The sequence below is a fragment of the Lutjanus erythropterus genome, chromosome 10 (genome assembly GCF_056507025.1).
Source record: "Lutjanus erythropterus isolate fLutEry1 chromosome 10, fLutEry1.hap2, whole genome shotgun sequence".
Classification (NCBI taxonomy): Eukaryota; Metazoa; Chordata; class Actinopteri; order Lutjaniformes; family Lutjanidae; genus Lutjanus; species Lutjanus erythropterus.
The window spans coordinates 35,537,917-35,563,273 of record NC_139326.1 but is presented as its reverse complement, the minus strand read 5'-3'; the positions used below and the strand labels follow the sequence as shown (position 1 = coordinate 35,563,273).

Genomic DNA, 25,357 nt, shown 5'->3' with positions numbered 1-25,357 from the left:
ACTTCTGCCAGTTTTTCTTTGTTTTTTTTCAATTTATATGGCAAGATAATGCTAATAGGCAAAAAATGTAGTATTGTGCAATTTCCAGTAAGATTTCATGCCATTAAGATGTAGAAACACTGGTATTAGCACTGGTATAACTGGTATAAGACCTTTTAAACTTTGACTAAGCATCATTCAGTCAGCTTTAAAAGTTTTCTTTCTTTATAACTATCCATAAAACTTTCTTTATACCTTTTAATGAAAAAATACAAATAGAACAACTTGAATTAAGAAAAAGGAACAAATATACATAAAATGCTACCAATCAGCTGGCTATACATCTGTCTGGCTCTATGAGCAATAATGTGCGTATAACTTTTGTTTGCAATAAAACTCCACAGTGCACATTTAAGATTACCTGTAAGCTAAAAAACTAACAAATAATCCTCACTGGAGGAAAAATGTCGCAGTTTGCTGTTGGACTGCATGCCATCCTTCATAACAAAACTTCAGCACAAAAGTCAGTAGACAAATTCAGCTTTATTGACAAGAACAGTTGTGCTGATACAAGGCAGGAGCTAGGGGGAAGCTCAAAACAGTGCATAACTCAGATACAAAAAACCGTCATATTGTAGCGTTTCACTTTTTAGTCTGGATAATCCCTTTAGTTGTTCCTTTAAAAGATGGAATAAAAAGTTTAGTTAAAAATGACTGAAGCCCCCCTGATGAGAGCCTAACATGTAAACTGAGTTTTTCTGTTTTTATTTTCCTTTTTCTTTTTTTTTAACTTACTTCATATACAGTACAAAACATGCATCCCATGTTACTCCACAACTATCAGTCTTACAATGTACACCAATTGCACAAAATCAAAATGAAATAATAATAAAACAAAATAATACACAAACTGTATACATCCGTCACAGACGCTACACGCAAGACATACTTGGCTATTCCTATTTCTCCGACACTGAAAAACGTCTTTTCAAGCTACCATTAATTTATACACCACATACTGTAGTACTGTGCTCCGACTACTGGGCTGTTCTCAAAACAGCCTGAGGTAAGCTTTAGCACATGAGACAGAGCTCAATTTCAAAGGCTAAAAAAATTAAATAAAACGTGATATAATGCCAGAAATCCTTGAATATCAAATGTCACAACAAGACAAAAGATTTCTTTAAAAAAGCCAATGTTGGTCTTTCAATTTTTGTTGTAAACGAATTCATCAACAAAAGTGCCGAAGTACTTCTGATCCCTTTAGCTGACCAAACTTCTCTTGATCCAATATCTTCAACCATTAAGTAGTGCAACACAATTCCAACAAATGATTACAATGACAGAAAAAAGGCAAAAACCCAAAAGGCAAAAGGAAGGGCAAAAAGAGCGCTCAGTGTTCCCTTTTCTGCTTCCGGCCGACGTCGACCTCGTCCAGCCCGGTGGCCGATCTGGACTGCTGCAGTTCTCGGAGCTGGGCGTGCGTGCGGGGCGGCTGCTTCTTCAGTTTCTCCAGGTGAATGTCAATGGGGTCGAGCTCGGGCTCGGAGGCCGGGACGGGCAGGTAGCCGCCGTCCCTCGGCAGGCACATACACCAGCCGGCGCCGGCCAGGTCCAGCTCGCTGTAGTTGATCTCCGCCTTCTTCAGCTTGAAGTCCACCATGTCGGCCGACTCACTCATGTCCACCAGCAGGTTCCAGAAGACGCAGCTCAGGATGATGCCCAGCAGCTGCAGGGAGACATCAGCAGGGACGTCACCATCCCAGAAATTTACTTATCAATACCAATACCAGTGAAAAAACATTCTAATAGTTTCAATAATAAAATTAATTTAAAGGACTTTGATTAGACTAGATGAGCAGTATGGAGGCATTTTATGTGGTTTTTCTGTTGTTTTTTTTACATTTGAAAACTGGTCACCATTCACTTCCATTGTTTGGGAGACTGCAGCGCTGTTTTCCTGTGAAACTCCAGCAGTGTTTTGTGGACTAAAAATATAAACCCAACTCTCAATCGGCATGAGGGTGAGTAGATAATGACGGATTTGTCATTTTTGGTTGGACCATCCCTTTAAAATCACTCAGACATCAAGACGCCATATGTGCAGCAAAAGCAAGTGCAACAAGAAGCTTCTGCTCACAACTTTGGTCTCATGAGCTACAGTGACAGCATGCAGTGCTACAGAGCTGCTAAACAGAAGGAGCTAATTTGGGCGCCTCTGGTCCTGGAAGTAAAATTCTCACTCATTTCTTCATTGAAACTTTTTAACGAGTTTAATGAAAACTCCTAGTGTGCATTTTGGCAAAAAATATCCAATCGCTGATGTAACTATTCTGATACGTGTGCTGTAATGCCATGTGCAGGGTCCAAAATTAACTTTTGTTGTCCACGGGCCAAATGGCAAGTGAATGTTCCAGTGTCATCACTCAATAGATGACTATTGTTTGTTTGGCTCGTGAGTGAACAACTCTACCAGCCACTTGCATAGTTTATCAGCATTTGGCGGGTGGCTGCTGCTAATTTTGGTTCCTGGCCATGTGGAAGCCAAAGATTACAATGTTGAAAAAACTGCAGCTTGAATTAATTTGCTTTTGAATTCAGGGTCAATTTGGCAACTGTGTTGCTGTGTTTTATTCAGAACTGCAAAAACACAGCAATTAGAACTAAAGCGGCGATTCACGCCTTTGACTGGCTTCTTATCCATAGAAACAGGAGCTTAAGCTCATGGGTATTGTAGTATTTAGAGCTGCCCACCATACCAACCTGACAGATAGAACAACGATTTATGAGATTTTCTGAAGTTGAAATAATAAAAGCTGGTGGCCATAAAAACATTAATATATCATTCTAATGTGCAGGTGACTCCCTTGTGTCTATGTAGACAAACACTGAGGATTTAATTTAAAGGGACAGTTCACCCCATATCAAAAATACACATTTGTCCCCTGGTCTGTAGTGCTGTTCATCCTTCTATTTTTTTTGGTGTGAGCTGCAAGAGACGTCAGCAGTAGAGATGTCTGCCTTCTCTCAAAGATAACGGGACTCAAAGCACCACAGTAATGTCTCCAAAAATCATGAACGGGTTACTCAAGATAATTTACAGACCTTGTTGTGAGCAGTTTTACATAGGAACTATTTTCTTTCTAGAAGACTCTGTAGAGAGAAAGTAATTCCAACATGAAAACTGCTAACAAGGTCTGTGGATTATCTTTTGTAACCATGTCATGATTCTAAGAAAGAAACACTGGTTTGAATTTTAAAAATGTATTTTTTAGTGGTTTCAGCACCACAAGCCGGGTACCATTATACTGAAGAGAAAGCAGACATCTTTACAGCCGAATGTCTCCGAATCTCTGCAACTCACACAAAAACAGTACAGATGGATAAACAGCACTACAGGCCAAGTCAAGATGTGAAGTAGCATACTGGGGGCCGATCTGGGCATATTTCAATGAATTGATATCTAATAAAGACGATCAAAATCCAATCCTCTCTAGCACCATCAACCTTAATGACAGCTGGGTACTAAAGTGCAGAATTTTGCAACATATGTGAGAGGAAAATGGAGTGTGAGAAAATGAAAATGATTTGGTTGCACCCCTGATTGACTGCTGGCAAAAAGCAAAGATTTGCTCATCTCTAATGGTAACAAATCTGTTACCTCTCTGCTCTCTTTCTCATCAAGAGAGAACAGCATACAAAACATTCACTACATGAGAAAGTCCGCAGTTCTTGTGTTTCACTTTCACAGGTCAAAATGACAAACATTGCCGCCAGCAGATCGTATCAGCTAATTAACATTAATTCTTTGAATAAGTTGATGACAGGCAAGAATTAAAGCTGTCTGCCGTTTGGTTTGTGTTCTCTCTGCTGTCTGTTTCTGAGATAGAAGAATAATCACCCTAACACAGCTGTACACCTGCAAGTAGAGATGCACTGATCGACCGGCCAGAGACCGGAACCGGCTGGTTTTCAGCGTGACGGGCCCTGACTGGTTACCGGCCGGTCAGCGTCACATCCGATTCTGTGCCCGTCATTGTCACACACATGTTCTGCACAATGGTCACGTCATGTGCGCAGCAGACAAACTGACCGTGATATCAACACAGCGCTGATGACAGCCACACACACACTGACACATGCTTGCTTGAAGATGGTGTCAGCAACAGATTCCAAGAACAGGATAAAGAGAAGACAGACGGTCTACAACAAGACAGAGCAGCTGACGATGTCGCGAAACAGCCGTAAACTTTGTAGCTCTTCAGGCTAATGTTAGCCAGCAGCAGACTGCTGTTCACAGAGGGACAGTTAAAATCTCACCTCCTGTTCTGGCTGAAGAATAAACAACCTGTGTTGATTTTCTCATCCAGACTCGTTTAACTTCTGCTTCTGTTTTTCTCACTGCAAAGTTTTACCGCAGTAAACTGTTGCACCACGTCCCTCTCCGGTTTGTTTACATCTGCTTCCACAGGAGATCACGTGAAATTGCATTCCTCGAATGATCTCGCGGGATTTTGCAAGTCATCACATTCAGCTGATTCATAATCTTAATGTATAATAAGCCCTGGCTGTAACCTGGAGGACTTTGGAGAAAATTTAAATAGTATTCAATGAATATTTAATAGTCAGTGTCTTATTATGAACATCTAGTTTAATTTTTACAAGAAAAGTTGCAAAAATGTTTGTGAATGCTGTCAATTACACCTCTTAGAAAGACTGAAAATCGGAATTGGCCAAAATCGGAATTGGCAGGTCAGACCCTTATTAAAAACAAAAATCGGAATCGGCTAAGAAAACTGCAATCGGTGCATCTCTACCTGCAAGTGTTTCTGTAGTTCAAACGCCTCCGACAGTGAGAGAGAGAGTCTTCCATCTAGCTGATCGCTTAACATCAATTTCAGGAGTCACATTCTCCCAGTTTAACTTTCATTTACATCATACCAGCAATTTAAGTATGGACTTAATAGTTTTGAATCACATCTATGTAAATTTAAGTAGCAGATTTGACTCAATATGGGAGATAACCAGTAGTCCTTTGCAATGGCAGAGCATACAGACGCTGCAGCCAGTAGCTCTTTGATATTTTTTGATTTTTTTTGGCTTTACTGCTGAAAGATGTATAAGCTATGACAGTACTACACTGGTAGACATTGGAAAAGGAAGTGTGGAGTTGGAGACACTGAGGAAATCAATGATGCACATGGCATCTTTCAACCCACCCAGCCAAATCAGCTGGATGCACTGCCGCAGACCACCCCCAGGAGGAGTGGAGGAAAGCGGGGATAAGAGAGAGCTAACCCAGCTTAAACTTAAGGCTGCTCCTGGCTAATGTCCTGTCAGGAAAATGAAATGGACAAAATGGGACTCAAGCTGGCCAATCAAACGTCTGTACTACGAAGGGGTTAGTGAGATATGTTAAGTCTAAGGTCAGAGTTTTCCGTGTCACGAATGTGGCTCTTTTTTAACCCGGGTAGATCACCATGGTAACTTTTGCTGAACTCATAACCTGGTCAGGAGCAGGTTATGTTCAGAGTTTCAGACTAAATCTGCTGTAAAAGGCACCACTCTTTAACTAATTCTTTTCCTAATAATGTTTTTTATGAGCGACATAAATCCTAAACTGAGGGACGACGTTATATATGCAAAGTTGCTGAGTTGTACGTTCATAAGTCATATAAAATTATATTACAGCAGCATAAACTGTTGCCACGGGAACCTCAACCTGGTGATGCAGTCATTTTTTCCTGTTTGCTTCAGGTCATATTAACACGTAAAATATTATACAGGAGGTTATTCATACACTAAAATAATGATGAAGCAGCTACAGACACATTTATGCTGATATGGCGGCTCAGATTGATTGATTAGTCTGTCAAACTGATTGGTCTATTTTTATGTTGGAATAAATTAATTTAAGTAACATTCATTTTGCTTTTATTTTGTCAAAAACCAACTGATTTCCACGTTTCCTTCAGTATGGGACAGTGTCAGACTGACAGTTTTTTAAGACAGGAGGTGAGATGGGGGAGCCTAACATATAGCTAAACCTACCTTCTTATTTATGATTAAATCATGTTTTTCTAAAAAGAATATTGAGTTTACAGAAATCTGTGCCATAACTTCAAGAGTCAACATTTTTATTTTAAAAAAAGTTTATGTTAATAGCACATTTTTATACCTATACTTATTAAGAGTAGATATTTTTAGTTGTAGATTTTGAAGCCTTTTAAGACATTTTTTAATTGCTTGCGAATGTGTTTGTGAAATCGTGTCTGGGACAAGGATATTTTCTGGCACAGAAGATGTTTTTTTTTACCCAAAAATGGAAATAAGAGTGTTGCTATTAATCATTTCTAATGTTAATTTTTGGCAGGACATGATTTGCGACAGTTCTCCAGAATGGGCATGTATATAAATAACTGCATATATTGTTTTGCTTTATTTTATTACATATTTTACCCTATTCTGTACTGATTTTTTATGATCTGTTATATATTTGTGTAGCATGAAGTGACTAAAACTTTCTTTTTGTTGTGCAACTGTGTACTGTATACTAGATTATGAATAACCTTGGTTAAAGGATTCTGGGCCAAGAACACTTGATCAGGACATCCATAATAATAATGCTACTGCAATTTTCCCCTTATGATTAATATTTCATTTTGTACTTGTACTCATTTTTTATGATGTTAGTGGAGGTCCTCATTTTGGGCAAAGTGGCCCACCACCACTGTAAAACACAGCAGGAAACTGAGGAAACTGCTGTAGTCAATGATTCCCCTAATATCTTGACCATCTATCAGAGAAAATAGGATGAGAACTCCGGCTCACCCTGCGCTGATGAACAACCTGATCCAGGTTATCCTTTCATTCATGGTCTGTAATTCTAAAATGAGTGCACAAACCATCCCCATGCTGCAGATACAGTATGATCTAATCCTATTTAAAACAGTCGATCACACCCTCTAAAGCTGGAGGTGTAGGTTGGCCCCAGCGGGCCTGTTTCATATGTTTGCCCCCGCTGTCGTGCTTTTTAGGAGGTAGTGTTTAGATGTCTAAGTGAAGCATATAGTATCATTATTGATGGACAACGCATTACTGCCTTGTTTGGTGTCAATGAGAAACGTCATCTATTATGCATAACGTACGCACATTCTCAACACGCTGCCTTTTTCTAGACCCCCTTGTCATATCAGATAACTGAAAGATGCACTGCTTCACTTACACCCTGCAGGGAAGTAAGTCAAAATTCTACACGGTGTGGCGGCCTTTTTTGAATTACTTTGATAACCTGAAGGATATAAAAGACTGGGGAGAAATCTTAGAAGAACATATGTTGCACAGCTGGATTACTGCAGTCCTCTTTGTCTGTGATATGATTTTTAATGTAGGTGTAGCTCTTTTTTTCCAGAAGGTGTGCTGTGTAACGTGTGTTGATTTGTTTAATTTGCCTTAAAAATTCTCTTTCTCTCTGTAACCATAGGAGAATGCTGGGGAGGGTTGGTTGTGGGTTAGGAGGGGATTTTTTTGTTGTGTAGTTGTCTGTGAAATACCAATTAAAATAATACATATTTAAGAAAAAAAAAGTTTTTACATGGCCCCAAGTAAACCAACACCCACCTACATTAAGGTAAGCATCTGCACAAAGTACAAAAAAACTTTGGATTTTTCTCCTAGAAAACAGGGGTCTGAGGACACCGTTGACTCCAAAAGTAGCTGTTTAATTGAACTAAGTTTCATGCACCTTGTATGAAGCTGCAATTTATTCTGGAGCAGTGGTGCTGGAAAGAATTAATGTTATTTATGCAGCTGTTTCAGAAAAGTAATTATTGTAATTACTCCTCTCTGTGGGGGCTGCGACAAGTCCAAATGTGTGCATGGGAAGATTTGTGGACATTGTAATGTGTAGGAGGGTTCAATTTTGATTTTCCAACCGTTATAAAATACTGAAACTGTCAAAAACTTTAAAACTTACAAAGTTACAGCACAATCAGTTTAGTTGTTGCTGACAATGTTAAGTATTCTGTCAGTGCTAAATCATTTTTTTTCCTGAAGTGTAGAAAACATTAATTATTTGAGGTGAAAATTAAAATGTAAATTAGTTGTCAGAAACTTTCACACGAAGTGGAGAGTGTACAGTTCAAATATCAAGGCGAGGCTGGAGAGGTGGATTTAGTTTTGAAAAAAAAAAGGGGGGCTTCAAGGCCAGTTCAGTTTGAGTGAGTTTTAAATTACCTGAGGCAGCCCAATGGCGCAGCAGAGTGCGATGGTTATTCCAATGTTGTCACTCATCCAGAGGTTGACTGCATGGATGCAGCCTCGCACATGGATCACCTCATGCAGGGTTTCACGCTGATGCACAGACCAGAGGAAGACAACAAGAGGAAAAGTGTCAGTTTTAAACTCAAAAGAACAGCCACTGCCACTAAAAAATAAATGAACAACAACAAAAAAAAAGAAAACTAGTGAGTTGAGACAGCGACTTCAAAGCTGTCAGACACAGCAGAAGGTATATTCAATTTCAGCTCTTCACTTATTTGCAGTTACTGTAAAAACAAGACGCTGGAAGATGGAAAAACTGACAAATGAGGCAATTAGCATCAATCTGCCTGTCACTTGCTGCTGTCTAAACAACACCACGACAGTAAATGATTTTAAATGACAAGCCTGCTAGAAATTAAATAAGTGTAATACTGTTTCAATGATGTTTTTCAGTCATAAAAACCTTTTTCCAAGGTTCTGGGAGGAATATATCAGTCCCATGGGCAGGAAACAGTAGATAATGGAGCTTAATGCTTAAAGCCTTTGAGAAATTAGTGGTGGGTGATATTGCAAAAATATATCATGATTTATTTAGGCAGGATTGTGATCCTTGACGATCTTATCATAATTCTTTTTCATGTTGGTTTTTATGACTATTTTGCAAGTTACACAACAGTACAATATTTAGAAATAAGGAATGCACGATAAATATCAGGACAAATCAGGATAAATCATCATCAGGATAAATCAGGATAAATTATTGGCTGATATTGGTCCAGCAATATCAGAATCACTGTACATTATTATCTGATAAGACAAACCTTCAAAACATTTCATTCAAATTTGAAGAGTCAGAATCGTTCTTCATTTGTGTTGTAATACTGATGTCAGTTAGATTTGGTTTGGTCACAACTGAGGAATATTAAATCATCCATCTTCACTTTTAGCCTTTCTTATCCTCAGACTTGCATAAAGTAGAGATTATATGAGTTTCTTTTTAAAGTACCAAATATAAAATTATTGCTTATCACTGTCAGCCATGAGAAAAAGTTAAGTTATTGGCATCAGGCGGAAAAAAAAGTCCATAATCACGCATACCTAAAAAAAAAAACTTTGACTGTCTGACTTTCTGCATACTGTTTTGGGTGCTTAGTTTCTCGAAGTGGTTGAAAAGGTTTGTCATGTTGCCATTTGATGTCCGAACTTTATCACTGTAATCTATTTCAATCCAATCAATGTGCAAATAACTGTTGTTTGTGTTGTGTTGGTTTTGAAAATGCAATGAAAATGCAAACCAGTTTCATTTTACCAATCTTGAATTCTTTTTAGGGACCAACACATCTGTGTTGTCATCCAGGCCACTGTGTCACCGAATGAAAAGCTAGAGGGGAAGAAATCCGTGGCACTATGTGCTATTTGTTATCATTGGTTTATTTGAGTGTCAAGGGAAGGCATGACACAGGCTAGCAAATAGTGTGATTAAGATTTAGCTGAGAAAACAAATTTGGATGCTTGTATGAGTAAAGGAAGATTTATTTTACCAACAAACTAGCAGAACTAAAATGTAATAATCTTGTAGATGAAGTAGATGTTTATAATTGCTCAGTTTTGAGCAATATGTTAATGTAGTCTGGCGGGCAGTGAGACATGCAGCCACTGAACTCCAGTGTGCGTTTTCAGAGGAGTGGACTTTGTTTTCAAGTTAATGGCTTAACTTTATATTGACAAACAACTGACGGCTATAAACAGCTGATCAACTTACAGTGCAGGACTCGTCTTTGCTTGTTATTGTCAGTTCATAATGTTGTGCACTTTTGCAGCCTGCAGAGCTTTCCCTGAATCTAAGAAGGAGCAGGCAATTGCTTCAAACATAGAATTTCAACCTATCTAATATACAGTCCATGGCTTCAACTCACTATTTGGACTGCTGTGCTCGTTTTTGCATATCTAATTTCTACATATTGCTCCCTTTATATTGCAAAGCTAGTGGGTTTTTTTAAGTCAGTTTTCAACTGTTGCTAAATAATCTCCTGATGAATGAAAATGAGTCTAAAGCATCTCCTAACATCTATACTGCCAAAAAAAGAAGAAGCGGGGCCGAGTCAGCTGTCAAGCTGCCAAGAATTAATGGTGTCACAGGACGTCATGATGAGGAGCTCAGACAGTCTGAAAAGCCAGAGAAAATCATTATGACTATTTAAACAACCTTATAGGAGGGTGTGTGAATATGTGACTGACAGACAAGCTGCACAAATATGGGATTAACACTCTGCTTTAATTAAAAAGTATTTCTTGTTTTACTTTTACAATAGAAAATGCTAGTCAAAAGGGATAAAATCGAGGGTAAACTTTCCCCCTAAAATCATCTGAAAGTGTTGTGTGCCTTCAAAAAGCAACCGGCCATGACCTATCATGTAAAAAAAATTAGCACAAATTTTCTTTGGCAATGATGTAGTCAGTCAGTGCAGTATTCAGTGCCAGTCCTTTTATATAATAAAATAAAACATGACGAAGCATGTAATATCATGGTAGATATCATCACAGTTCAGCATGGTATCAGGATTTTTTTTATTGTGATATTGCAATACTCAATATCTTGTTAGATCCCTGATCTTGAACATAATAGTGAAGATATGATGCAGGGCTGCCATTAATGATTCTTTTCATTATTGATTAATCTGTCAATCCTTCTCCCAATTTCTCAAAAATTTGTTGTTTGGTCTGTAAAATGTCAGAAAATTGTGGAAATAATGTCAGTCAGTGTTTCCCAAAACCCAAAGTGGCATCTTGTTTTGTCTACAACTTTAAGACAAGACGACTCAATGTTACTGTCAAAGAGGACCAAAGAAACCAGAAATATTTACATTTGAGAGGCTGAAATCGAAAAATTATTTTCCTAAGAAATGACTTAAAGCAATTAACCAATTATCAAAATATCATGCGATTAATTTAATAGTTGACAACTAATCAATTAATGAATTATTAGTAACAGCTCTAGTATGCTGTGAACATACATTATCCCAGTGGGTTTAACATGTTAAATGTTATTAACAAGTCAGTCCAAAAATGTTATCATATCTCTAATTGTGTGACGCATCACAGACACAAAAATCAATGGGATGAAATGTGTCTCCAATAAGCAGATGTTCTTCTTACCTGTTGATCCAGAGTCTGGTAGCCACAGAGAGTGTTGATGACCTCTCCTACCTGTGCAAAGAGTCGACATTCAAAGAGTCAGAGACAAGATTTGAACTGAGCCGAGGTGACAAGAGAGAGTACCGTGGGGACATGTGTGAGAGAAATGCTCCACGCAAGGATGGTGTCCCTGTCCACTGGCAGCCAGAGCATGAACTTGAAGTGTTTGCAAAGTGGCTGCAGACCAGACATGTAGGATCTGATAACAGCAGAATCCAATGTTCAGCTTTCCTAATCAGCTCCTCTATCTATGGACTGTGTGTCTGTTGCTAGTATTGGAGGATTCTCTCATTAATTTCTCCAGCACAGCTCCACTGCTTCCAGAGACAGCTATCAGTGCTTTGAGTTGAGGGACAGCAGTCATACCGGACATATGGAGGTTGGAGGACGCCACGAGGGACCAACATTTCATTTAAAGAGAGAGATCTTTCAAAAGGCAAAACACCTTTGAATCACAGCATGTCTCCTGTTAGCAGGACAAGACGCTCCTCTCACACAATCAATTACATCTGTCTTGTGTAGACAGTTAGTGTCTCTCCTTGCTCTGATAAAGCACTTCACTCGCTCAGTGGATGTTTTTTTTTTTTGACCTGACCCACCTATCAGCAGGGACTAGAATTATCAGACAGGATGGCGATCCGCAGCAGGCCCATTTCCAGATCACGTGGTATCAATATTTGCTAATTAACTGGATGAATCGGTTACTCTGAAATGTGCCCTCATCTTAGAGGAGAAATCGAAAGTCATTGCAAACAGAGAGGTGGAGTTAATCTATTTACTGTCTATCTGTGTACATCGTCTGATTACGGCCCTCCAAGGAACCAAGCGAGCACAAATTTCATGTGATCCAGAATTCTGGATTGCACAAGGCTAACAGGTCAGCTGACAAAATGTCAGTTACAGCTTATTGCAAGGGGAAAATTCACCATGTTTCATGTGGCTGTCCAATCAGTGTTGATGATAAATTTAGTCAATAGAAGCAATAAATTCCTCAGTGTGTTCTACATCGACTGAGAAAGCCGAGTCCCCCTGCTGCAAAATCTGTTATTGTTCCTGCATCCAGTGACGCAGTGATTTTAAGGTAGAATTACAGGCTGTTTGAGCTTTGATCTCTAGTCTCCTCCTCTGGGTAGCTAGGGGACGTGCCAACAAAATGATAACTAGGGTGATGATGCGTGGAAACATGGGCGGGTGTCAGAAGCCCGGATGCTACATGTAGACATTGCCGGTGCAGTTCTGTGAGCAGAAGTACTTAGCTTTCTTGGACAATATAAAAGGCACTGAAGAATTTATTGTGTTTTTCCCTTTCAGCATCAACTCCATGAGTTTTTTTTGACTTACTACATTTCCTTTTAAATATATCTGTATAAGTATGATGGAATATTAGGCTGTAAATTACACTAAAATACATCTTTTTACCTGAAACATGCTGCCAAACGGTTTTTGGTGCTGTTGATTTGGTCTCAAAAGTTAATTTGATGATGTCCTGGCAGTCGTCCAAGAGGACATCAATAACGACCAAATTACTGCTGACTCATATAAAAATATGACTAAAATTTGTCTTCCAAAGATGACAGCTGTGTCGAACCGAGAATGTTGGATTCTCCTGACTTGTCTTGTCTTTGAGGAATTTCATTAACCCTTATCCTTCTAGTTTTGTTTTTGTTTTTCTGCCCGCCGTTCAGCAGCAACAGCTGGAATGTGGAGTGCTTAAAGTCACTATTTACTGTTCTGCTAACATTTTTGGTCTAGCCAGCCCTTTAAAAGGAAAAAAAAAACTTTTTTCTCCCTTGATGATTGAACAAAGGGGTAGAAGCATTTGACCTGTTTGTTTTGTGTATATGTGTGTTTCCAGCACTCACCTTGCGGCGAACACAGCAGGTATATGGAACCCCACAGGCTAGTGGACCAGTACCATTGCAGAAATGGTACTGGTTGACTCCCCAGTCCTTATATTCATCCCCTCCACAACATGAAAACTGAAAACCAAAACAGTACAAAGACAAGGCAGTTAGGAATCAAACAGGCTCATCTCAGATTCAAATGTGAACAAGAACAAGCTCAAGTGAAACAACCCACCGAGCTCCAGCTTCTGCTGTGTGATCCACACCTCAGTTTCAGCTCAGAGTTGAGCTGCAGTTCACTTTCCATGCTGCCCCCCCCACCCACCCAAACAGACAAGTCCTACAGCAAACTGGTGTTTGATGTGGAGATGTCAAATCAGGTACTCATGTGAAGAAAGCAGAGTTTCTAGTCAATTAAAGGCAACCATTTTAAAGCACTTCAGAGAAAATTCAATCAGGTGTCTAATGTGTTGAGACCTTTCTTAGACGATGAAGGACATCTCTATGTCTGTGATCACCTGACTTCAGCTACATGCTGTTATACCAGGAATCACACTGGCTGTGCAGATAAGACATTTCTACAAACAGTGGGGAAAAACAAGAAAAAAGCACGGGCACAAGACGAGAAGCAGGATTTGTTGCCCTCTCTATTGATGTAGATGATGAAATCACAGCAGGCATCACTTGACAGAAAGGCTCCAAACTGTGAGGGTGGCAGTTCTGAGCTAATGGTCAAAGGTTAAATATCCATTACAGCCAATTTGTTTTGAAGTTCAGCTTCAAAGTCACTAACCCTGTTCAGTGGACCCAGTACTGATGTCAGTTACTCAGATGAAATATGTATTACATACAGAGAGCACATGAAACATTTCCAAAATACCCAGTTGTGGTATTTTGGTTTTATTCATTTATTTATTCATGTGCAGCTCTATCCAGAGAGACAGACAAACATGCCCCACTTAAGCTTACTGTTCTAAAAGATTTCCTAAAGTCTGTTTTTAGAAAAGCAAAATGAAGCAGAGTGGTTTGATCCAGCTACATGAACCATAATAATGAGTAATCACATTGTAGGTCCTGACAGATGAGGTAGTTCACTCATTAGACAAACTACCAAACAGCATGACTATCAAGACGGCTAATACATTTGAAAATAGCCAAATAGCCCGGCAGTAGGAATGTTAACAGTTAACCTTCAATTGCTTAATTGCTGACAATGTTTTTGACTGGTTAGGCATGTCAGCCTATTTGCATACACACACTCCACTTGTGTCTAGAAGGAAACCCTAGATTTGTGAATGTGTTGGCTTGTTTCTTAATTGTGCACAGCACAACAAAAAATAAGATTAGGTGCAGTTACAGACTAAACTACATCATTTAAAAATCACATCCTTGTCCAAATTAAATTGGACAAAACAAAAATGTTTTATCACATGCTGTAAAGTAATGTGCTGTAGTGATGTGCAGGCTGACACATGGGTTGGAATGGGCACAGCTCGATTCATTAGAAAATACCCCAAGTTTGGGCGGGTAGGTCAACCGTCAAAGCAGTGGTTAGACTTCTATAAACTGTGTGTGACAATCTACCTTCTACCTTCTTCTCCCCCTCTCTGTCTCTCTCTCTCCCTCTACACACACACGCACGCACGCACGCACGCACTAGCTGCAGCAGTGTGCACAGCAGCGCATCCAGTGCGCTCTGGCAGCTTAACTGATCAGTGCTTAAAACACAACAAAATAGGTTCACTTCTGAAACTGTGGACTCTTTCGTTCTCTCGTTTTTTTTTTTCTACACAGTGCAGCCAAACACCAAGCTAAAGAACAGAGTACAGATCTACACATGTGGAGTAAAATTCACTGTAATGATAGAAAAGGAAAAAGAGGGAGAGAATGACGGAGAAAAAAAAGACTTTAATGAAGGCTTACTTGTTTTCCAGCTTTTCAACACATTTGAAACAATTTCATTTAATATTCTAGATCTTCCCATCTTCCCACATGTATATCAAAAGCAATATACTACCTTTTGCTGCACATAGTCCAAGATGTTTTTGAAGTCCAGGTCATCATAGTAGTGTTTAATTCCTTCTCGTATACTACTCTGAAACAAGGCAGACGTCTACAAAGAATGAAGACAGGCAAGAACACAGAGGAGAGGTGGTCACTGTTACCTGACTATAGAGGCCATCTTTAAGCATAGTAAGTGTAGTATATAGGAATCTACAGGACAGTTGAGCATGTGACATATATTTACCTTCTTTTCAAAGATAAGAGCCGTGGTGAGCGCGATCGCCTGGAGAAGCAGCAGCACACAGAGAACACAGAGGAACTGCAGAGGGAGAAAGGAGAATAGATTATAGTAAATAATATAATGAATTCATACAGCATTATTCTCTTAAATGTACCAACACGCCAAGAAAACTACTTAAGTTGCTACCAAATACAAATCAAATTTGCAGTTCCTTGTTTTCAATGCATTAAAGACACAAAGCAAAACATACTCATACACACTCAGCTAATAGATCAAATATGTTAATAGAGCAGTTCAAGCTAAATTAAATGCTGATGCTTTCTTGAGTATACTCTAAAAGTGTAGTCCACAGTAAGGCTGGGCAATATGCCTTATAAATAATACCTTGACATATTTAGGCTATTCCACAATATATATCTCAACATAGACATTTCCTCTAAGACACTTGCCATAACATGATTTAATATCAGCATATAACATTTCACTGCATATTCGAGTGAACTGACGCTCCTGTGTGAGTGATTTCTGAAACCCAGATTAGCAAAATACAAGGATTTGCTAACTTGATCCCAAACACTTACTTAGGCAAAGAGCATTATGCAAAAGAGGGGGCAAAAGATGATCTACCTGGCCAATGAGTCACATATTCAGCGTTATTCACAATTATCAGAATCAGTGTTTTTTAAAACTAAAACTGCTGCATTGTGTTGTATTCAAATTTTCAGTGTACTTTAAGAAATCCTGCTGGCGGTTTCCTGAACTTTTGTTTTAAGTTAAGGTCGAAAACTTATATTTTATATATTCTTAAAGGCATTTCAACCAAGTTTTGTGCTGGAGTTTGTGTTGTTTAAATTATGACATGATTCATTTTTACTGCAAATGTATACTGGCTCCAATTTCAGTTTACTTGATTATCAGTGATCTTTATCAGCCCTGAAACAAACGTATTAATCAACATCTATTTCAAGACATTCAGGGTTTTGTTATATTATAAGAGAAAAAAACTTGTGCAACCAGAGTTCAATATTACTGTTTTTTTAACACTTGCTCAGTTGGAAAAGTAGGTCAGAAATCTCCCTGCCCAATGTCAATTTTAACTTGCCCCGATACAATAATTGTCATGTTTAATCTTTAAGTAAATGAACTGAACAAGGGTACAGTGTGTCATAGATGTGAAGCAACAAACATTATTGCATACTGAAAATAGTGTGACAGTACCCCCTCCTTCTGTCCACAGATGGACGCATTAACTGTGAAACACTTAGTCGCCCAACGTGCCATTTTACTTGACCTGGACCAGAAGGTAAACCTTATTGTTGAGGCCTGCTGTAACACCACTGTAAAGCTGCGAGCACACTGGTTTTCATAGCTAACAACTCCAACAGAGTGAGACGCCTTCTCCAGAAAACCATCAGCTGATTAGGTCACATCAATTTTAGGAGTCATGTTTTCCCACAAACTTTTATTCGTATCACATCAATAATTTAAGCTTATTAACCTTGCAGTTTTAAACCAGGACCATCAGTATTTAAATCAAATAGCTCGTGAAAAATAAGGTGTTCCAAATTTAGCAGGTAACACCTGTTAGTCAGTGTGTCAGATGCATATTTAACATTTCTCAGAATACCCTCTGCTGCTTATTGAATTACTTTAACAGTATTATGTGCAGACATAAAACCCTCTTTCAGGATGAACTGAGTTTTATCCTCTATTAATTTCAGGAGAGTGTACTGGGCAGCTGAGTCATTTGGCAAATATAAGTATGAGATTGGATTCGTCATAGGAAAATACCAAATATTAAAGAACTCAGGGGCCTAAAAAAAGACCATGTTGCAGACATCCCTATTAAAAAAAGGCTAATATTTATGGAATATTTTCCTGAGTTAAAGTTAAAAGCTTGGTTTAACCAGCCTGCCAGTGCTGAGAGAAGCACATACCAGCCTATGAAGAAACATAACATATACGTTTCCCAGTGAGTTAACGTGAACTTAATGGCTTCCTTACAATGAAATGAGCTCCTCGTCCTCATCCTCTCCTAAAGCTAATTAGACAGTTGCATGGCAACCACAATAATATATCCCAGCTCAGTTTGAGCTCATTTTCTGTTTCTGACAAAACCAACAGCTGCGCTTTTGCATTTGAGGTGAAGAAATGCACCCTAAATGATCACCAAAATGTTTTATGAACTGCTGCTGTTGTGCAAACTTTGAACACATTCTCATACAAATATACAAGAAGTTCAAACACATATGTTTGTAGATGCACCCTTGTATATATAATTTTCTGCTTTAGCCCCCATTCCTTCCCTGATTTTGCAACTTGGCTCACAACCAACTTTGCATAAAATTCTGAAAACATGTTACCCTTAAATGAAAAACACACAAGCACACATACATCATATACAACCAACTTTAAAAAATACATACGCTCATGGCTAAACTCCCCCCTCATCTTCCTCTATCATCCCTACCATGTGCAGCAGGGTCTTGTTGTCCCTGAGGGATCCGACCATGCCCACCACGGACACGGTGAACATCACCAGACCCAGCAGGATGAGCACCACAGCAGGAGCCAGGAAAAGACCCTCCAGGGTTCGATTCTTCTGCCTTTCCACTTCAGCATACACCCCCACACACAGCACACAAAGACCCATGAGCTGGAGGGGGAGACAGAGGGTTCATGAGATAAAAACCTTGAAAGGCCTCGATATGAAGAACAAATAATCTTGAGCTTTTTGAACTGTACATTAAGTCTCATATGTCTTTCAGGATGAACAACTGATCAGTCTTTTTTTGGGGGGAGGGGGAGTTGTGTTTTAAAAACTACTTTTTTGATTCCGTTATCATTCACTCCTGTTTCTTGTTTTAGGGATGATAAGAATCATCATGTCATTTCCTCTCTTTCATTTGAAAATGAAATTTCAATCTCAGGAGGCCAATCTGGGTTAATAAATACCAAATAAAAATATAACAGTTGGTTTCAGGCAGAAATGAACAGACTTTAAGGAGCTGAATATAGCTGATGAGGTTCCCAACTCTAACCTTTAGCTGCAAAACAATGGTATGACATACACGTTTAAAGGCTGATGTGGAACATTTTGTTTTAAACAAACAAAGAACAGGTTTGCCGTTTCCCACTGAATTTACTGTCATGTGGAAAGACTTCATAAACATTATTATTGGACATTGAAATGCTCCATGGAAATCCTGACTAATGAAATTAAGTGGACTTGTTGTGTCTTTAGGCTCCAGTCCACACAAATTGCAACTTTGTCCACACTTAGTGGATTTATGCAGTGAAAGAAGAGGACAGGACAGATCCTCCTTTATGGTAGGAGATTCAGACAGGGTAAGTCCAAGATGCCTGACTGGATGTGCACAAACCTGTGATGACATCGTCCCAGCATGCAACAACCCCTTTAACCCCTTTAACAACCCCTCCCTTTCCCCTGGCTTCCCCTGGGTAAGGCAATGACATCTGTATCAGTTTGCCCACTTTCAGTTCCTTTCCACATTCTTTGATTTTGGGTGCTTTCACACCTAACGTGTTAACTTTGGTTAAAACGAATCAGGGTCTTCTGCACTGTTAATAGAGTTCTTTTGGGCTGGTGTGAAAGCAAATGAACCAACCACAGGATTGTATAATGGCATGTGACTTTAGCATGATCTAAAGAGCTAGACTACTATTAAATCCATCTACTGATCATGACAAGCAATCTTATAATTGATCAGTATAAGCCATGTATATACTTACGCAAATCATTTGGTAACCATGGTAACACATACACATCAGCATGCGTTCCAGTCATGCCATTAAGTCCATTAAAAAGCCTGTGACACTGATCCCACAGTAAAGTCCTGATCATTACTGTACAAGATGCCTCCTTTTCATTATGTTTCTACCTGTTAGTCATCATTATAACATGTGGTTTTTGCAGTCTAATGATCTTTGGTCCAGACCAAATTAACTGAACTACAGGTGTGAAAGCAACCTGACACAAATCACAGTTGGATTACATTGTCTCACCTGTAACCCGTGGCTGGAAGTGTTCTGTTCAGATATCTGATGTCTGCATTATGCAGTACTAATTACTACTGCCTGATTTTACAGCTAATACCATCTTGTCTTGCTCAAGTGTTGATTCAGGGGTCACCCTTATCACCTCACTGAGCTCCACGTGATTTCTTGGAAGAGGTGAGCTTTCAGGCATGAAAGATATATTAATCACACCTACAGGTTCAGACGCTTTTGTTCCTAGTACACAAACTGTACATGTGCTGAAGCTGCACTGAGTGCTCACACCATGCTGGGTAAACTACAAAATGCGAGAGGATGATTACAGGGCACAGAAAATATGAAAACATGTGGTGCTGGTGTAATATGAGTGCGTCATCATCACAACCAGGATCAGCTCCAAAGAGCATGCAGTGCACATCCTTCCTTTACACTCAGGCATCTAGCCAGTGGAGGAAAAAATATTTAGATCCTGAGATTATTATATATTATAAAAATGAATCTTAATGCCAATGCATCCATACTTAGGTAGTATTGTACTGTTGTAGCTGGTCAAGATGGAGTTTGTTTTTTTTCCAATTTATGTACAGTTAGGGAGTTTAGCAGAGTGGTTCCCAACCTAGGCGTCTGTCCCATCCAATGGACCACAAGATAAATCTGGTCATGAGATGATTAATGGGGCAGAAAAGAAGAAAAGAAGTTCTACTACACAAATCTATATTCATTTTATGGACTTTTCTCTCTCCTAGAAAAATATTGGACAATTTTATATCATTGGACTTTGAATAATTATGTAATCAAAACTAGAGCTGCTCCAACTAGTTGACTAATCGACAACAAAATAAGCAGCAATTATTTTGATAATCGAATAATTGGTAAAGTTATTTTTCATGCAAAAATGGCAAAAAATTCTATTTTATGCCTCTGAAATATGGAGACATCTCTGTTTTATATCATCTTAAACTGAACATTTGTGGGTTTTGAACTGACAAACAAGACATTTAAAGACATCAGCTTGGACTTTAATAAACTGGGACGAACATTTTTCACTATTTTCTGACATTTTATAGATATGATTAATCAACTAATCTGGAAAATACTCAGCAGCTTGATTGCTAATAACAATAATTGTTAAGATGCAGGCCTGAACAAAACCATCTGACTTTCATGTCAAGTGCAAGGTACTCAGACACCGTTTTTGCCAGGGTTGGGAATGACTGATTTAATCTTTAAAAATTTGTTTTGTTGTTTGTTTTAGGGTGCTGGGGAGGTCCATGGCATCCCATAAGGGGATTTTAATATAAATCTAAAATGTATAAAATCTTAAACTGGTAAAATAACTAATTATAGCTGACAAATGTACTGGAGTAAGAGGTATAATAACCCTCTGACCTGGAGTGGAGTAGCAATATAAAGCAGGACGAAATTGATGTACAGTACTAGAGTAAATGTACTTAGTTACATTCGATCTCCACATCTAGCTAGTCAGTGCGCTATAATGCAGTGCCTCACAGTGATTTACTGACATAAAGATCATTACCGTAACATGATAAGCAAGACTAAAAAGTCCAGTGCTTTGTGCACACTGAGAACTGTAAAATATCTTTAGAGCCGCACTCCTGTTTATATCTAACTAATGCAAGTGCTGCTAAAAGAGAAGTAATACACATTGTTTGCTTCCCCGCTATTGATTTTCAATTGGAAAGTGAGGCAATCTACCTTAAGAGCAGGGTCCATCTACTTCAACTCCATTTACTGCACACAACCCTCCATAAAACATGGCAGATACATTTGGCTTGGTTCCCACATCCACTGTCAGCCCTTCTACCTTCCCTGCTCCAGTAATGAAGATAAGAGTGAGTAACAGACCTTTGGAAAAAAAAAAGGGATGTGATATCATCCCAGGACAAAAAGAGACAAAATCTGGAATTGCTAGTATAATATCATTCAACACAGGACATTGGAAAGATGGGATGTCTTGCAGTCTAAGGGGCTGTTAGTTGGATCCCAATGGGTTCTGACAGTGCCAAATAGTCACACTGTGCAGACACACATAAACACAGGAAACAGCCTAACCTCTACTGTATGTGTTCAAGGCTGCTTTACAATAAGGATGGCTTTTTGAAGCGAGCAATTATTCTAAATACCCTAATAAAAAGCTAAATGTAATTGCTTGTTATTTGTAGCATGATGTGACAACAGCTTACCTTGAGTTAAAAAATAAAAACAACCAGACTTATTCAAATTCCACTGCAGGAGGCAGAGTAATCCCCACTGGACACCTGCAGCTTTACTCCTGTAATAAGAATCCCACTTAAATTGCATTAACTAAACTTAAAATTACAACAGCAAAGATGGCTTTAATTAAGTTTATCCGGTTAGCTTGGGGCTAAAAGAGCTTTTGTCCGTTGAGCTGAGCTGTCACACTGTCCTATATCACAGCAGTAAAAGGGAGAGATAGTAGAGGGGGCAGACAGATCATATGAAAGGGACTCTGAGTGCTAATGGAATCAAACTACTGATGTTTTGGAGTCATATTCAATAATGTGCTTCAGGCTGTACAAATTCAGCAAACACACACAGTCGGGCAGATTGGTGGTGGTGCAAATTGAACATTATTCCAAAAATGTTCCCAGAGATCAAAGTGGTGTAGCCGGGAGATGGAGGCGTGGAGCCTGACAAAACACAGGGGGTTTGTGAGGGAAGGCTAAGGATCACTCATCATTACTTCTTAATGGCCTGGCAAGGCTAGACAAGCTTTTTAAGTGGCAGCTGGATTACAAACTACTTCAGTAAACAAAAAGCTACCCAAAATTCTGTCCATGAACTGATTATTTATTAAGGCCTAGCTGCCAAAGTGTCTGGTGGCAGAGACAAACTAGTTAACAAAATTTAGTAACTTGTGCTTTCTTAGATAGTGTAAGAAAACTGTGTAGTGTGGACAATATTGATGCACCAAGCTCAATGTCACCCTTGCTTGAATCTGTGCCTGGTCATCCCATTCAAAATGGGTAGAGATGCACAATAAATATTGAGACTGATAAATAATAATGGGGAAAATGAGGAATTTATTTTGATTTTTACAATTCTGATAATGAAATTACAGGAGGCAATCTTTACGGCACTGAAAATGCTCTGTAAAAGTCAAAGTGTATTTGTGTTTTTGATGTACTTTACAAGAAAAAATAAATGAACATTTGAAGAGTAAGAACTGTTCTTTGTTTTTGTTGAAATTGTGATATCAGTATGATTTGGTTCACTCAGAGCCAGGGAATATTAAATCATCCATCAACTACATCTAAGACTCTCTGACCCTGCATGCATGACAGGTTATATGAATCTCAATTTAAAATACCAAAATGTGAAATTAATCATTAGTTTATCAGAATCCACCATGAGAAGTAGGCAATTATTGGTCACTGTATCATCTGGAAAAAAAAGTGCATCCCTAAAAATGTCATCTTATTCCAAATTAACTAGAATGCTCTCAACATAATATTTTCTCTGTACAAAAAAAACTTAAAATGACACATATAATTTTTTTTTTCATTCAAATAGGCACACATCAAAAGTATAACTATATGAATAAATACTTTACTGTGAGTAGGCTATATACTTATTTCTGATCACAATATTACCCTGATTTGGTTGAATGACCAATAAAAGCGTCTTCCAGGCTGCTCCTATTTTCTGTCGGCAAAACTATATACCCACATTATGGTCCCTTTAACTGCATCCAACGCCCTGCACCACCGAGCTAGCCAGTGCTCGCGGTGTATCGTTTCACGTGTAATTTATTAATACTTAAGTATATGGTTCTATAAGCAAAATGCCCACAATTCTTGTATAACAGCAGTTTAAAATTTAGTAAGATGCATAGTATCCGAAGTGGTAATGTCTGTGTTGTAAGCTAACCATTCACCATCCAGCTAGCTTGTATCCAGAGAATTCCACACCGAATCCCATTTAAAAATATTGCAACTTAATCTTGCGTTGTTCTACAGCAAACATATGAAGTTGCAATCCAAATTTATACCCTATGTTATAGGTATGATAGTCTTCTGGCAAATACGGCACATGTCTTATCCAACACACGGCAGTTAAATTAAATAAAATCTCAGTTATACCCGGTATCAAGCTGCAACGCTATTTAGGTGGAAGTTCGCTTTAGTTTGAGGCTAATCCGTGCTTTAAAATTTAAATTTTAGTCAAGAGTATTCTGGGTGTTATTTATAGTATATGCCGAATTGTACCGTAGATTATATACATTCGTAATATACCTTAAGTTAAGTTCTAAACCTTGTCCATGTATATATGTATTTATGCAGATGGTACACGCAGATCTTTTAAATGAAATTTGGTGGGACGACTCACTGCTATTGGGTGGTTCGCGTCTACTACAATTAGCAGAGACTGTTGTGACTCAGATGAACCTGTTCTGGTACACAGGATGCTGATGCCAATAAATGGAGCAGGAACTTACCGAGAAGAGCATTGAGTAGATATTTAAGGTAAATTTGATGAAGTAGTAGAAGTGGTTGGTTTTCCTCAGTTCAGAGTAGGACGGCATGGTTGCTTCAATTAAAGCTAGCAAACCAGCTAGCTAGCTATCCTTCGTTTGGTTCAGCCGATAACAAAATAATATTAATGGAACATAAAATAGTGTTTTATGATATGAAAACGCTTTAAAGAGAGCTAACTGAATTTTAAATACGTAGCAGCCCTCATTTCTCACACTCTATTGTGGATAGCCACCGAAACAAAACCACTTCCGTGCGGCCGGTCAGTCCACGCTTTGTTTTGACTACATTCTTAAAGGGGCAGTGCATATATTCTCATAAATACTGGAACTGGATTTTGCTTCTATTTTAACACATTTTTTTTTTTTTTAAGTTTAGTTTTAGTTATTATAATTTTTACATTTATTTTCTAAGTGCATGTCGTTTATTAACATTAAAAACTATAACAATGTAAACAAATTAAACATTAAAAAGCAGCCTTTTGACACTGAGGTCAACCAAGTGCAAGATCAGTCCCCCAGTGGTAAGACAGCAGGTGCAGAGAGGAAATCCACCTATAAAAAAAGAAAAACACAGTTTAGTTTCCTCTCATTATTATTATTATTATTATTATTATTATTATTATTATTATTATTATTATTATTATTATTATTTTAATGAAACAGGATGAAAATTGAATGAAACCTCTAAATTTCAATTTGTAGAGTGTAAAAAAGCAGAATATACTAGAATATAAGTTAAATGACCCACAAACACGCTTTTAAAAAGTGCAAGTAAAGGCATAAGTTACTAAGAGTTGCTGTATTGCATTACCTCATGACTCCGTGCACAGTTAATCCCTCTTGCTTCAAGTTGCATCAGTTGTTGTTGCCACCACTTGTTGGATATATCTGGCATGCTTATGACATTACCTATGCACTCGCAAATAGGTTTACACACTCACAAAGCTGGCCATGTGCTCACTCAAGTCATGACATGTTTATTCATCTGAGAATACCATCTTCAAAAGATGGTTTGTGTTCTTATTAGGGGCCCGACCCTCTTGTTTTTGCCAGTCTTCTTCTTCTTCTTCTTCTTCTAGCTACAAGGAAATCAGCTTTCTCATCCATGAAAATAATGCAGACATTGCACATAGGTCTGGTCCAAACTGCCTCAACTGGTGTTGTGGGCTAATAGTCCTGATGGGGGCGCTACAGCAACTGCCAAAATTTGAAATCTTTAAAAACTACTAACAAATCAGTCATACGTGCTAACACTCAGCAACTTTCCCTAAAATGTAGACCCAGTGAGCAGAAATT

At 38.5% G+C, this 25,357-nt stretch overlaps 1 protein-coding gene across 1 annotated transcript; it reads right to left on the bottom strand.

The window, feature by feature from the left end:
- Nucleotides 1-503: 503 nt before the first annotated feature.
- Nucleotides 504-24,358, bottom strand: LOC146320781 (tetraspanin-15). Its single transcript, XM_084729185.1, has 8 exons — nt 24,023-24,358; nt 17,996-18,181; nt 15,529-15,603; nt 15,298-15,393; nt 13,299-13,415; nt 11,398-11,448; nt 8,215-8,331; nt 504-1,708 (listed from the first exon to the last, which is right to left on the bottom strand). The coding sequence occupies exons 1-8, from the start codon at nt 24,107-24,109 to the stop codon at nt 1,373-1,375; spliced, it is 1,065 nt and encodes a 354-aa protein (XP_084585311.1). The 5' UTR covers nt 24,110-24,358; the 3' UTR covers nt 504-1,372.
- Between the last annotated feature and the right edge of the window lie 999 nt (nt 24,359-25,357).